The sequence below is a fragment of the Lepidochelys kempii genome, chromosome 9, assembly GCF_965140285.1.
Source record: "Lepidochelys kempii isolate rLepKem1 chromosome 9, rLepKem1.hap1, whole genome shotgun sequence".
Taxonomy (NCBI): Eukaryota; Metazoa; Chordata; order Testudines; family Cheloniidae; genus Lepidochelys; species Lepidochelys kempii.
In genome coordinates this window covers 99,719,013-99,734,775 of record NC_136388.1, presented here as the reverse complement: position 1 = coordinate 99,734,775, position 15,763 = coordinate 99,719,013, and the positions used below count along the sequence as shown (strand labels likewise).

General features: G+C 44.2%; 1 protein-coding gene across 1 annotated transcript; it reads right to left on the bottom strand.

Annotated features, from left to right (window-relative positions):
- Nucleotides 1–2,460: 2,460 nt before the first annotated feature.
- RAP2C (RAP2C, member of RAS oncogene family) lies at nucleotides 2,461–15,344 on the bottom strand. Its single transcript, XM_073358516.2, has 3 exons — nucleotides 14,728–15,344; nucleotides 12,086–12,406; nucleotides 2,461–4,899 (listed from the first exon to the last, which is right to left on the bottom strand). The coding sequence occupies exons 1-2, from the start codon at nucleotides 14,998–15,000 to the stop codon at nucleotides 12,128–12,130; spliced, it is 552 nt and encodes a 183-aa protein (XP_073214617.1). The 5' UTR covers nucleotides 15,001–15,344; the 3' UTR covers nucleotides 2,461–4,899; nucleotides 12,086–12,127.
- Nucleotides 15,345–15,763: the final 419 nt, after the last annotated feature.

The window sequence follows — 15,763 nt, the reverse complement described above, 5'->3', positions numbered from 1 at the left end:
TAAGAGCACACTTGTTTTAAACACAGCTGTCGCTGGTGAGTTACACATCACCCATTTACGATCTTTTGTCAACTTCCTTCTGAGCTATGTCACTGTGGTGTTCGCAGCCACACTGACAAGCCCTGCCCAACTTCCTGTGCCCTCAGCTCGTGGGAGCTGCACTCACTCACGCATCGCTAGGACGTCTGGGAACATATCCTGTGGTTCTTTGTACTGCTGTAAACTAAGCCACTCTGGTGCTTTCCCAGTGAATTGTGAGAGAACTTGTCTGCCCTACTGTGCACAGAGTAGAATTGTGGGAAGGCATGGGAGGACTCTCAGCGCTCAGCCTGCATCCTCGCTGCAAGCTGAGTGGGTTACCAGCTCTGGCCTATACCCCTAGCCAGCAAGCTAGCCTGGGTTTAAAGCCCCACCAAATGCCAGTGAGACAGTTTTGTGCATCTATGTGGAGGGAGGGGGCTATTCATGGCAGCACCCAAGGAAGAGTCAGATTGGAGTGAAGAAATACCCTTGGTGCGTGTTGGCCTTTATACTTACTAATACCTAGCTTCCCCTGATGGCCTGCAGCCCTGCCTACTCCCATCTCTCCTCGCCCCTTTGGTTCAATCCATTTGCTACCCCTCCTGTTTGGTGTCATCCACAAGTCTACTCATGCTGAGTTTCGATCTGATAAGACAGGAAGCAGCCACCAAGAGTAAAAAAGCTGCTTGTTTGTTAGTCAGAAGAGACTGCAGAAAGCGTTACAAGAAACTAGAAACATCACTGCCTACAAAGTGACATACTTCTTCCCTGTAACAAATTCAGCTGTAGCATAAGACACACTGATTTGTTACATTTCAGAATAGCCCATTTTTGTTCCCCTTGTCCACGAAGGTACTGCTGAGACACACACGCTATGTGTGTGTCTGGATTAGCCAAGATGTGCACCTCTGGGGAGGTGAATTTAATTCTAACAGCTAGTCACCGATACACATCTGAGAGCACCATTGTAAAGAAATGTACCAGTGGCTCTACTTGCTCTCTCTCCAGTGCAGTTTATGCCAGGTCTCCATGCAATAAAGGGACTTTATTGTTCTGAACGGTTCATGTGAATTCTCTCCATTTCTCTCACTACAGCTCCCCCCTAGGGAATGGGCAGCACCCCCTCCCCTCTCACTAACAGGGAGCAGCGGGAGATGTAGGGTAGACAGTACTGTAGTCTTATCCACACAAAATTCTAGCAGTACAGGGTGATGGGACAATATTACCTAGGGCAGATAAGGGTCAGGATCCCGGGTGATTTTGAATGGCCTACAGAAGTCCCTGAGGTTGAAGCCACCACTATGCTAAGCGTTTGTGGGTTCCTAAAGCTTTAATGTATTCAGATGAAAAGCTGTGTTGGATTTAAAGCAACAGATGTAACGTTATCAGAGGCAACGCCATCACAAAACTTTTAGCTACTTGCAAACAGTTGTCCTACGATGCTCAGTAGCCAGAAGACTTCTATTCACCAGGGATGCGTGCTCAGTATTTTGGGGTGAAATGGGGGAGGCTGGGCTTCTTCCACCTCCTCTTGAGAATCACCCAAGCTTCTGAGTGGAGAGGCTACATTGTAAAGACGCCCTCGGCTCCTGAGGACGAGCTCCAGTAATTCTATGGCTAAGGTGATGCTACTATAGAGTTTGTAACCATCAGCAGCGGCCATCCATTGGCCCTATGGATTGAAAACCTTGACAAATCCACTTGCAGTCATTGAGATATTTACACAGCCCACAGGGTGTGAGAGCCATAAAAAGCAAGTTAGATTTAGTCTGATAAGACAGACACCTGGCCAGGTCCACTAAACAAAGCATCAGGAAAGATAAACACTGTGTAAGGCTCCTTATCTAAGGGAGCTCTGCTTAAGGTGTACACATGGTACATCGCCAGAAGTTTGCTTTAATTTAATGCTTTAAATCAGAGAAGCTTGAATTGCTTTCAATTCATTTAATCTCACACCATCTCTTCCAAGGGCGAGGGAGGATGGCGTAATACCCATTTACAGGATTTCTGCCCTTCAGGGGCCCTTTAAGTGATATTCTCCCCCCTCCCCCCCCACATCATAGTAAGTCACTGAAAGACAAGGAATAGAGTCCACAGTTCCTGCCACCCAGTTCTATGTCAGCCAAAATAGTCTTCCTCGCTAGGAATACATAGTGCTTTACATCTTCAGTCACTTACAGACAAGCAATCTACTTGGGCCCCTGTAAGGTGCCGATGTACCCACATTTTGCAGATAGGAAGACAAAGCCACTTGCCTTAGGCCATCCCATCAGTCAGTGATATAGACAGACTATTCAAAGGTGCTGGAGCAGTCTCTATAATTAGTACACTTTAAAACCACTAAAAGAACAGATTTTGAACCCCAAGTATGAGAATAACACTTCTGCATTAATCCAGCCCTGCAGAACAGCCAGTTGTAAAATCAAACAGTGAGCCCAGTTTGGTAATACAGATATCTATTTTATTAAAAAAGTTACAAACAGGTGGACCGTAGGGTTGTCTTACAAAATGACAAGAATGAAATCTATCGGAAAAACTTTTTACAAAGCATTATAGGTAATTGTTCAATTTTTGCACTTGTTATTCCAGATTTCACCTATCACTGATAAAGATACAGTACATTAGATATATGATGTTAGGTTACATTTTCTTTGTAGAGCCCTACTGCAGTGATTTGAACAACTCCTAAACAGATGCCATAGTAGAGACAATACATATATTGCATTTATTATTAGCTTCTTATTCTAATAAGCAACTTCACATGCAATCTATTGAGGAAGCCTAAAATAACTTTTGGTCCCTTTTTTCAAAGTGTGCTGAAGAAACCATCTTTATCTCATTTTCTCATCCTTACCACTCTAAGCTAGTTCAATTCAAGTTTTTTTTGCTGAGGTCAATGAAATGAATACTTTTGTTTATAAACTACCCATAGGAAAGAACCACCAACTGATATCAACCCAACTTTTCTCCCCTTAGACAATGGAAAACTAAGATTGTAACTATTTATGTTTATTTCCTATTACTTGGTATATCTACTAAAAGACCAACAATCACCACTTAAATCTACTTTGAATACAGGGTTTGGTTTAATTCTGGTATTAAAGTGCAAACCTAAATATTAGCCTCGGCCTGTTTATAAAAGTTTGAACAAACAGGGAAAAGTGTTTTAAGTAACCACACAGCAAAGTTAGGTGTTCTGATATCCAAGCAGAAACCTTAGAGAATTTATTCTCATTGAAATTAAAATTCAACACTAAGAACATAGTCAATAAAATCTTAATTTCTGCTAAATACTGTAAATCTTAAGATCCTGTGTTCTATTAACCCAATAAACTGCATGAAAGTGGAGATACTATACTGGTGACTTCATTTGCAGTTTTGTTTGAATGCCATCATCATTTAGTGAATTTTAAATTGCTTCACCTCGCATATCCGTCACTGCTTTTACTGGAGCTTTCCTTGTCAAAGTTATTTAGCTAATACAGGGAAAATGTATACTTATATTTATCAGAAGCGTGTTCAAATGACTAAAGCTGGGCTCCTAAAAACCTAGAACTTTGGTGCAGTAGGTGAGCTGCAGTTATTAAACTTCTGCAAAACAAATTACACATTTTAAACCACCGCTAGAAAAAGCTCTCATGTATGCAATAATTGTTAATAAAACTGAACAAGGATTTCATCTGCTCTTTATACATTTTCATTCTGCTTTAATACCTGTGTTATTGTTAAAATTTTCAAGTATTCAGACAAAATGTTGATCAGGTAAACAACATGGAAGGCAATGGCTGTTTAAAGCACACTTGCAGTTAGTATCACTGAAACCTGGTGCTTTTCCCCTTGTTACACCAACGTTGTCTCTAACGCTAACTTGTTTATGGGGGGGCAAAAAAACAACTAAAAAGCTATTTGTGACAGTGCAAGAAAAACGTTAACAAATATTGCTTTAAAATATTATTCAGAAAGACAATTAGGAATTATAAAATGTCAGATCATTTTATTTGCATTAGATTTACAAGTGCAGAGGTCCACTAGATGTCACTTAATGTGCTGGGTAAACTTGAGCTAATTCTGGTTAGGCATACAACCCAGTTTGGAGGATACATTATCCCTTTTCAAAAGCATACTGAAGCAGATCAGAAACTAGCAAATTTAGAAACTTAACAGAATGGAAAAACATACTACTTCATTTCAACACTGCAATTACCATTAATAAAAAGTCTGAAAACCCACAGCATTGTGAAGTAAGAACACATTAGCTGGATGCTTGATAGCCCATTTCAAATAATCCCTATTACAAATACACGATCACAAACTCCATATGACTGAGAAAAGGGATATTACATCCATACAGCATAAGAGGTGTCTTCAGTATCTTTTCATGACACTGTCACACGTAAACATAAAAGTCTCAAAGTATTGACCAACTACATTGTAGGAGAAAACTTTGCAAATAGAATTAAGCACTGATGCGAGGTAATATACAGAAGTAACCACTTGTTTAAGGCTCAATTTATTCTCCATTAACTCTTTTTAAAAAGGCATTGAGTAGGTAATACTGAGTTTAAGTATTTAATAAATACAAGTTCAGAAATTGATTAAAGAAATCAATTAAAATATTAAAAATGAATTCTTGCATATTAGCCATTAATATGAACTTAGAAAGCTAGAAAAGGAAGATAAAGAACAGATTTTAACTTATGGTAAACATGCTAAGCATTCCTGTTTAAGGTCTGTGGATCTTGAAGGCCACTGACCTTATGCACTTAGATGTATGGCAATGTGCTGTAATAGAGACAGGTTTACCAAGGCTCAGCTCTGCAACCTGGGCTGAAAGAGTTCTCCAAAGCAGCATCTGTGCAAGTTTCCTCTGAGTTTTATCTGCAATTTAGACCAAAAAAAAGGAGTGAATAAAGGCCATATTCAGATTTACACGTTTAAATCAAGTTAGCTTTAGTAAACATGTTAACGAAAAGCTGGTGGAAATTTTGTAATATTTTGACCAAAAGGACCAATTTTTCCACAGAAGCTTTGAAAAAAAAAAAAAAACCAGGAATTCCTTTTTCACCAAATGAGCGCTGTTGATAATGGAAGGCAGGCTAGCAGGCGTTACCTAGGTTTCTATACTGTGCACTTCTGTAGCACCTTATGAAGCGGTAAAGGGATAACTGAAGAATTTGAATTATTCTCTATATTGGTGACATACACTGGATTCAACCCAAAACATGCCAAGAAAATATGAAGCAGTTGTGTTCTAGGTAAACACTTACTGCTGGGGAAATTCTGTGCCACGGCACACATGCAAAATTCATGTCCGGTGCAGAATTTTTTCGCCCCCGTAGAAAACACATTTTGCCCAGGAAGCGTTACAGGGCCACCTTTTGCCCAGCCAACTGTGTTCATCACAGCCGCCGGCATGTGAAGCCAGGTTGGGAGGCAGAGTGGGGCACACGGGGCTGCTGGGGGGTGGGGGTGGTCACAGACCAGGGTTCAGAAGAAGTGGTGGTGGGAGGACAGAGTGGGGCATGGGCTCAGGAGCTAGTGGGGTGACAGCATTGAGCCAAGAGCTGAATGGGGGGGAGGCTCCAGGGTCACAGGGGCAGAGGTGCCTGACTGAATGGGAGAGGCTCCCCACCTTCCTAACAATCCCTCCTCCTCCCCAAAAGAAACTGTTCCATACTTCTCCCACCCACACCCAACAATCCTCCAGGATCACTCCAAGGCTCCTTCCCTCTCCCTCAGCTCCTCTGTTACTCCTGACTCCCCGCAAGCCTTTGCACTGCTTCTGAGGGGTGCGGGAAATACGTTTCTGTATAGTAGTTTAAATGAATTACTCAACGTTCTGTATTAATATGCCTAGTAAAGAATCTATTGGTCAAAAAAAAAAATTCCATAATTATTTTTAGTCTGTATTTTTTAGATACACTTGCTGACAGCTATTTTGAAATAAACTACCAAAACAATTGAAACTGACATGATTACATTGTGTTACTTTGACAAAATAGAATATGCAGAATTTTGAAATATTGTGCACAGAATTTTTTGGAGCAGAATTCCCCCAGGAGTACACACTGCCAGATAGAAAACACCAGCTTGTTCATTTCCCCAGTAGAAAGGGCCTTACAGTATCATAACACGGATGGTGATGTTAGATTTTCCATAAACCAGGAAGTTGAACCAATCTGATTTTCAATAATAGGACTCTCTGATCAATACTAAAAAAAACCTCTTAAACCATCAAAGATTAGGCTGTTTCTTGGTAGGCAGGATTGTATGTGTAGCTATTCTGAGTCACGTGTACAAACAAGTTTAATAATTCTGTCAATGCAAGAGATGCAGCTACCAATTCCATAATACCCAACACCTAACTGCTATGTCTTTGCACCCTTGATGACTTGTAGTTTAGACAAACACCTGTCAGGGATGGTCTAGACAATACTTAGTCCTGCTGTGAGTGCAGGGGACAGGACTAGATGACCTCTCGAAGTCCCTTCCAGTCCTACGATTCAAGAATTCTATTTCTGAGTATCAGAAAAAAGGTCTTTAAAATACAGTCAGTTACAGAGACTGAGCCTTCCTTTGAAAGGATCTAGGAAACATGTAGGAGCATAATTTATCATATAAACACAACAGGAAAACACTGTTTGAAGTTTTTCGGAAATTTTCAACATGGAAAAATGTTTCCTGTTTTGAATTATGTTTCTCTATAGGGTGTCATGACCTTTCAAGTTTCCTCTTTATCAATTCAATTGACAGTTGTAAAATAAGAAAACACATCACAGATCACATCAGATTGAGTTCTATAATGGGTAAGTGATACTGGACAACTAGCAGCTCTGCTCAAAGCTTTCACAGCTCAGGTTGCAAGAAAACATAAGCGACTAACATTCAGAACAGAGCTCTTTTGGCCCCAGAGACTAAAAAAAGTGAAAGCTTGATTTATCAGACAAGTGCTGAACACCCAGACCCCATCTTCATTAGAGAAGTTTTCTAGATGTTTCCCTACTTTTGCTAACAATGGTGCCGCTCTATCACTTTTAGCAATGCTGAGAACCCTACTGATAAAAGGGCTGACAGCAGCCAGCTGACTGCTAGTAGGGGGTCTGTTAGACCTGCTCCGAGCCGGAGTACAGGACACATTAAGAATGCCAGTAACACACCATTTACAACAGGGCTCCTGACGCTGGTGAACTGGCGATGGCCCGAGTGGCACATTTTTAGAAAGTGGCTCTAGCGCAGACAGGGCTCCAGAGTGAATAATCAGCCCTGAGACAGTGTTTATAAAATGCCAGGCAGGGACTTGGACAGGAATTTAATGAGCAAGTATAACCATTAATATTTTCTAAGATCTGCATGGGAAAGGCAGACTGGGTGAGTCTCACAGTTTTACAAAGCTACATAGGCCAGAGAGCTACTTTTCTAGAGTAGAACAAAAGCGTACACTTGCAAATTTAAACTCCAATGAGATGTTTTCCCCCTCACACCTAGATACGCACATAGCTCCTATTAGCGTCACGTTATCCAGGCATGAGGAGGGGCAGATGACTGATCAAGAATACTGCTGAGATCACTCACCATAAAGTACTGTGCAAATTCAGAATATACGCAGGTTTATGCAGATAACATTCAGTATCTTTGGTAGTGGAATAAATTTGTTACATATTTGGAGGACGTTTCAGAGAAAAGATGGACCGTCAGACTGAGGAATCAAAAGAGCAAGAGCTACAAGCTGATAAAATAAGTGGCAACACGTCAAAACTAGATATTCATCTAAAAAAACGCGTGAAGGAATTTCATTAAAATCTACTCCTAAATTAGAGGGAGGGGTGCAAAAGATAGCAAACACAGGACCACTTCTTCCTAAGGCTGGGTGCAATGGAATATTAGGAAACTGGAGACCAATAAATGTCACCTTCAGTGCCATATGCATTGGTTGAAACAATAATTCAAGGAAGTATCTGGGAAGAACATGATCTGAAAGGACAAATCAGAAAGGCTTCTGTGAAGGAAGTCCTGGTTCTCCTTTTTACTAGAATTATCTATTACTTTGCTGACGTTTGAAGAACAGCAGATAATTTGGACTTAGACAACATTTCTCACTAGAGGGTACTAAGAAAACCAAGAAGTCACAGAGTGAAGTAAATTCTGTCATGGCTTATTAGAAACTGACTAAGGCAGAAAACAAGTAATATGGATAAGTGATCGATTTTCATCATGATAAAAGACCGACAGAGGGGTACCCAGAGAATCCACACCAGGAAGAGGGAGAGGAACAACAATTTGAAGCGACATTTTAGTTTAGTCAAGACTAAAGACTTTCAACTTCAGAGGGAACTAACAGAGCGAGGTCCATGGTGATGTGCTCACCAGAAAAGCCTGAACAGGTGAGCAGACAGCAGGAGAGATGAGATTCAGTGTCGACTAATGCAAGGTAGTGCATACTAGAAGGAATCATCTGAACGAATCACACATACTGCTGGGTTCTAAACTGACTAGTTGTTCTGGAAAGAGAGGTGGGTGTCACTGACCAGCTCAGTATGCAGTAAAGAGCAACAAAAAAAGAAACAAGATGCTGGGACACAGAATAGAGTAAAACAGTGGTTCCCAAGCTGTGATCCACACCCCTGTGCCAGAAGAAAGAAGCTGCCACTAAAGGTTGCAGTTTTATAAGAGTAGCTACCACCTGCTTCTGCCCACCTAAGATCCAAAAGCAATTATCCTTAGGATAAGAGACAACTGACAGAGGAAGCTGTCAGCTGCCATCCTCCATTACAATATACTGGATGGAAATTTGGTATCCAAGCTTGTCATTAGGCCAAGGAGATACTGGACCACAGGAACTAGGAGACAAGGGCCAGGTGGTGGGAGCCAGGGATGCAGAAAGGAGGCAAGAGCTTGAGCAACAGGTGAGATCATAGAGCCTAAGAAGAGCCCGTGAATGGAGATGGGAGGTGAGGGGAAAGAAGGCCCCAGAGCAAAGGGAGGATTGGATGGGACATGAAGAGTCTATGGATATTAAAGAGACAATGGGAGAATAGGGAAAGAAGAGAACTTTGCTTTCCCAGAGCTGGAGAGATTGCTGTGTGGGACAATTATCACCTGCCCCCTTACAACGAATACCAATAGCTTCTTGAGAAATGTTGTAATTGCAAACTGAGGCAAAATCAAGAGGAGAGGTGGTTCAGACTGAAAAAAGCATGGGAACTCCTGCAATAGAAAATATTATAATGGCATTATTTAAGTCAACGGTACAGATTCACCTTCAATATGGTGTTTAGATCTGGTCGCCCTACCTCAGGAGAGAGAGATGCCAGAATTTAGAAGGGATCTGGAAATGGAGGATACAAAGAATTAAGAGGAGAGAGACTGAACATTGGGTTTCAGAGTAGCAGCCGTGTTAGTCTGTATTCGCAAAAAGAAAAGGAGGACTTGTGGCACCTTAGAGACTAATATATTTATTTGAGCATAAGCTTTTGTGAGCTACAGCTCACTTCATCGGAATGTTTAGAGATATGAAATGGAGCAAGATTAGCCAGCAGAATTCACTGCCTCTAGGTATCAAGGCCAAGAACTTAGCAGGATTCAAAGGAAGACATTTATATACTAAAGACTGTGGATGTTCTCATTAGCTACAGTTCTGTGGGGGTTTTTTTTTTAAACAAGAGATCCTGATGTTTTAGGACACAAGCCAACAACTGATTGATGAGATTAGGAAGATTCTCTAAGCATCCACTATGAAGTTTCATGAACAATCCCCTAAAGCATCTGTGCTGGCCTAGACGGGCCACTGGCATGTTCTGGTGTGGCAAGTCAGAAATGCATGTAGCTTCAACATGCAAGGTAAAGCCAATAACGTCCTACTGGCCACTATATCTGAGGGTTAATTGCCTGGAACTCATATGGGAAGTAGTCACAAGACTAGCTGAACCATCTGGCTTTGTTTTACTCAAAGTGAGACTAACCCAGCAGCATTTTGAGTCAAAATCAAAGGCAGCAATCTGTAGTTTCTCTATTCAGAGCAGTTCTGCTCCATCAGCCCAGTGCTCAGGGTACTAACCTGGCACCTGGGTTCAATTTTCTGCTCCACCACACTTCCCATGTAACTGTGAGCAAGTCAGTCTCTCTGTGCCTCAGCTGCTCATCTGCGAAACGGGGACAGTGAAGCTTCCCCACCTCACAGGAGTGTTGTGAGGATAGAAGTACATTAAAGATCGTGATACTAATTAGTGGGGGCCATATAGGTATTTAAGACAGACATGACATTTCACACTCACACCGTGCTTTATACATGTAATGGATATTAATGGAGAGCTCCCTGTGCCCATACTCTTGACGTTGAGGTGGTCAGACAACCCACAACTTCAAGTACAATATTATCCTATTCTTCCCCACCTGTCATTCTCCTACAAAAGAGAGTCTTTGGCTAAGACAACTTTCACAGGGATTATGTCCTCACCCCTTCCCTACAAGGTTGCTGAGTTACAGCTGCCATGAGGAAAGCAGAGGTACTCCTTATAATACTATTATCTGCCTCTATATATACGGGCAGCAGTGCTAGAAAGGGAGACTGAACTGTGGTCACTGAAGGCCAACCATAGTCTTGCAAGAGAGCTTTTACCCCTGCAGAGGGGGGAATGGAAGGAAGGGGGTGGGGAGAAGCAGAAAGGTAAAGGCCCTATTGAACTCACTGCACTCTTCCAACCACACATGTGCACAGAGTCACTGGGAGGAGGGAGGAGTTTCAAGCACTTCTGCTTCCACAGACAAGCAGAGCTCTGAAAGAGGACAGAACTCTGCCTCCATTCGAAATAGGCAGCCCTGCAGACTGGAATTCTCTCTCCTGGGGCTATGAGGAAGTGCACTGACAGACTGAAGAATGCACAATCCCAGTGACGACAAATCAAGTGTGATGTTCTGACTGCTGAAATGCAGCCACTTCTGAGGTGGCAGCCAGCCAGCCAGCAAGGAGAAACCCCTCCACACAATTCCATCTTTTCAGTTTTGTTCAGCTGGAATGCAAGACTCCCACATATATTCTTAAATTTAAAATACTGTCATTACTTTCAACTACAATTCAACTGTTTTTGAAAATAAAAATGACAAACTATTACAACCACCTGACTTCAGAGCCATTTATTTGGAAACCAACATTACTGTATCTCCCCGTTCTTTATTAGAAAAGAATATTTGTACAAAAGAGAGGTGTGCTGGAGTGGCCTGTACATGGAGTTGACCAAATTAATGAATTCTGAATGTTTTCTCTAACCAGACTAAATTAACCTCACCATTTCTTTTTCAGGTCCTGAAACATACATTGACAGCCAGCTGCTACTTTCACAGGACATCTCAGCAATCATCACCAGTGAAGCCAGCTTACAGAAGTCAGCAATAAAATGGAAATTACGAGCACTCCCATAAGCCAATGCTTAAGCAGGAAGTCTTGGCAGCTGTGACAGACATACCGTTAAAGTGGAAAGCTGAGTTGGGCAGCTGGGATGGACATTGTGGGAGCTTTGTTAAGAGAGTGAGAGTTCATATATTGAGTGCCCCATAGGTCTGGTTAGTGGGGAACTCAGCACATAGTTAAAGTCTATTTGACTAGCGGCAATTCATTTGGATAATGATATTTGCAGGTGACTTTTGAGAGGTCATTTGCACCTAATGAAGTCAGAATCGCACTGCAACTATCACCATAGGTCACTAGAGATAAAGATGTCACCAATGCAGTATTGGTAGTCCTCATCCAGTGAATTGGTGCACAGGAATTCAGGCCTCCTTTTATGTTGTAAGTGCCTAACTAGTATTAATACACAGGATATTTCAGATAGAGGCAGTAACCCCTGGTTAAGCATACTGATGTAACATACAGAGATTATTTCACATAAAGGTGCCTATTTCTAATACATTAAGTACTCATGTGCTGTTGGGGCCACACACTTTCTCTCAGTAGAGGCTGCAAGACATTTCAAGGTTAGACCAACTAATTTTACAGTGCTTGTGGCAGCTTAATCTCCTCATTTAAACACAACAGTTAACCACCTCAATTAAATATGAGCGTTCAACCCACCTGCTCTGTATGGCCATGATTGAGGTTTTTCTTTATTTTTTCTCACTGGACGATGCAAGTTGTACAACACTGATCTTGTTTTTCAGGCAGGGACGCATAGTTCATTTGTCTGACGATCTCGGCAAACAGTTCATCCACCATGGTTTTACTCTTGGCCGACGTTTCCATGAATGGACAGCCCCACTCCTGAGCCAAAGCTCTGCCTTCTGCAGATAAGACCTCCCTCTCAGATTCCAGATCCACTTTATTCCCCACTAGGATTAGAGGAACTTTTTCATATCTCTTCACTCGGACAATCTGGTCCCTCATTGGCTTGATGTCCTGATTAAACAATCCAACTGGTTAATACACTTTTAGTACTAATCATATTTTAAAATAGTAATCACAAATGATTGCTGTAAAAGTTAACACTGGTTCTAGGAAATAGCTCACTGCAAAAACAAGTGTTTTAACAAGCCCATAGATCTTATGTCTAACTGAAAACAAACATAACAGCTTATGAAAAATTCCTAAATGGATACCTTGGATTTAGACTAGGGTGTGTCTAAAATTCAGAAATTTATCCTCCATCTGTAATGCACATTCTTCAGGGCACATGGCACTTCCTGTGTGTTTAGAAAATGCACTGCTGCAATGTAAAATTACCTCTCATTTCTCAGAAAACCTTTTGGTTAGGATTGGAGCTGGTCAGGAATTGACAAAACAGTTTTCCATTGGAAAATGCTGATTTGTCAAAACCAGAACTTGTTGAGAAGGTTTCTTAGGTCTAGGAAAGAATTTCCAGCCACACTGAGAATAGCCTGGTGGTTATGGCAATCACCATCCCAGGTGAACTCCCTAGCATAGGGGTAATTTTCTGTGCAGAGTTTCAAAAGGTCTCAGTTACATTCTGATGAAGAACCAGAAAAACTGAAAACTCAAACATTTTCATAGGCTGGGTGACCATTTTTTTTGCCCAGCTCTAGTTAAAATAAAGGCAGATTTTGTATAAATTAACTTAAAGTTTGGAACTGAACTAATTTTCTGGTCCTCAGCAGGATTTTCTACAAAAAGAGAAGTTCGCCTTTAAACTCATGACCGAAACTGAAGTCTACATTACGCATCTACGTTAAGTGATCACTTACACAGATGGGAAACTTGTGGCCAGCCTACTGCCTATGAAAGTTAATTAAATTTTTAACTCACTATCCTCTCCCGCATATTAGCGGCATGCTTAAAAGTGTTCACTGTGAACACACTTGGTTATGCCTAAATGACAAATTTAGATACAATAAAGACACGTTTTAATATTCTGTGAAACCCAATAATCCTGTAGTCTTCCCAAAAGTGAAAAAGGAAGAGACGTTTATATACCATACTCTTGAAAGTTTAGATCCACTTCCTCCACCACCTCAGATTTAAGATTTTAATTTGTTACAATAAATAAAGGTTTACAATTTCTTGCAGGGTTGTAGGAGAGACACAATTAAGTGCTTGAAGCTGCCACTGGTAATGGAACTTCACAGAGAGATTTACATCCACACTGTTCTGATTAAATGTGCTAAAAAAGAATGAAAACCAAGCAACTGAAGTAGCATATATTAATCCACTCTTAGATTTTTTTTCTTAAGTACATGCCTCAATTCTTGAGGGAAAACCTCCCAACTCCTAGATGAGAGCTGATCATAGGCAGGAGAGAAACACCCCAGCATGAGGATTGTAGTTCCTTTGCAAGGGAAAAAAATCTCTAACTTGGATACAATTTATCTAGGTAGGTACCCTCATCTAAGATAATGTTCAGCCTTCAACTGAAACACTCTGCCTTAGTGGGGGTGTAAAAGGTTTTGCCAAGCAGCTGGACTACACCCAGCACAAGCAACCTAATTCAAGCCAACAAACAAGTTCCAAATCCCTGTTGCCAAGTCCAGTCATTTCCCACAGATACAAGCTGCTTATTACCAGAGGCAGTTTAGGCCAGTTACAGGTTGAGGGACTTTTTTGCTTCTTGTCAGTTTTTGCAATGCAAGTTTGTGGGTTGAATTTCGTTTTCACATGTGACCTGTCCTTCCCATGAACACACCACCCACACAGTGCCAGCATCACGCTTACACTCGATGGCAGCTTGTTATATAGAGAGGGAAAAAAGGATCAGGGTTTATTAGCAAGATTCACAAGTTATAAGGTAGCAAGTTCAGTTCAGAAAACGGCCAACCTACCCGCCCTTATGAGAGTAACCGGCAAAATATTGCTTTCCAAAGAGCAATGTTTAAAAGCACACCACGGGTCAAATCTAACCCCAAATTCGGGATGGACAGACATTTATTTTTAAAGATGACTGAAGACAAGTGCTTTATTTACCAGAGTCCAAGGGGAATAGTTTTGCAACCCGAGTATTGCAGCTTCCTGCGAGGGCTCGGCAGTTTTCCTCGGTTCTACCGACAGCAAAAAGGTCACCAACCCCCCCCCCCCTTAACCTGCTTTTGATATGAATAAATACAAGGCGGGGGATTGGGCGACAGGGGACGGGCCACTTGTTCTGTTCACGCCTTCTGGGGCCCCCGGCCCCGGCCCCGGCGGGCGGGCAGCACGCGGGGCCCCGCGCTGGACTCGGGACCCGGGCGGGGGCCGGGGCGGGGGCCCGGGGGCCCGGGCCGGGGGGTTACCTGGAAGCTCTGCTGGTTGACCAGGCTGTAGACCAGGATGAAGCCCTGGCCGTTCTTGATGTAGAGGTCCCGCATGGAGGCGAACTGCTCGGTGCCGGCGGTGTCCAGGATCTCCAGCACGGAGGGGGACGAGTCCACCTCGATCTCCTTGCGGTAGAAGTCCTCGATGGTGGGGTCGTACTTCTCGATGAAGGTGCCCGTGACGAACTGCACGGTCAGGGCGGACTTGCCCACGCCGCCGCTGCCCAGCACCACCACCTTGTACTCCCTCATGGGGCCGGCGGGGCGGGGCGGGGCGGGCGGTCACTGGGCGGCCGGGGAGCGCATCGCCCCGCGGCCAGGGGCCCCGCCGCCGCCGCCGCTGCTGCTGCTGCCCCGGCCCGGAGGCCTCAGGCCGCGGCTAGGCCCGGCGCGGGGCGCGGGGGGGGGAGGGGAGGAGAAAGTCGTTGGCGGCTGGCCCGGCCCGCGCCCCCCGGCCTCACTCCACGGCCCGGCCTGGGGCCGCCCGGAAGGGTTTCAGCGCGGCACCGGCGGGCTGCGCGAGCGAGGGCCGCCCCCGCGCACTTCCGCACAGGGGGAGCCCCGGCGCCGCGGTTCCGGGCTGAGAGACCCGGCCGGGAGGAGGGGGGGGGGACCGTGAACGCGGTGACACCGCCCCGCCCCCACCCCCACCCCGCCCGAGGGGGGGACCGTGAACGCGGTGACACCGCCCCGCCCCCGCCCCCACCCCCACCCCGCCCGAGGGGGGGACCGTGAACGCGGTGACACCGCCCCGCCCCCACCCCCACCCCGCCCGAGGGGGGGACCGTGAACGCGGTGACACCGCCCCGCCCCCACCCCGCCCGAGGGGGGGACCGTGAACGCGGTGACACCGCCCCGCCCCCACCCCGCCCGAGGGGGGGACCGTGAACGCGGTGTCACCGCCCCGCCCCCACCCCGCCCGAGGGGGGACCGTGAACGCGGTGTCACCGCCCCGCCCCCACCCCGCCCGAGGGGGGGGACCGTGAACGCGGTGACACCGCCCCGCCCCCACCCC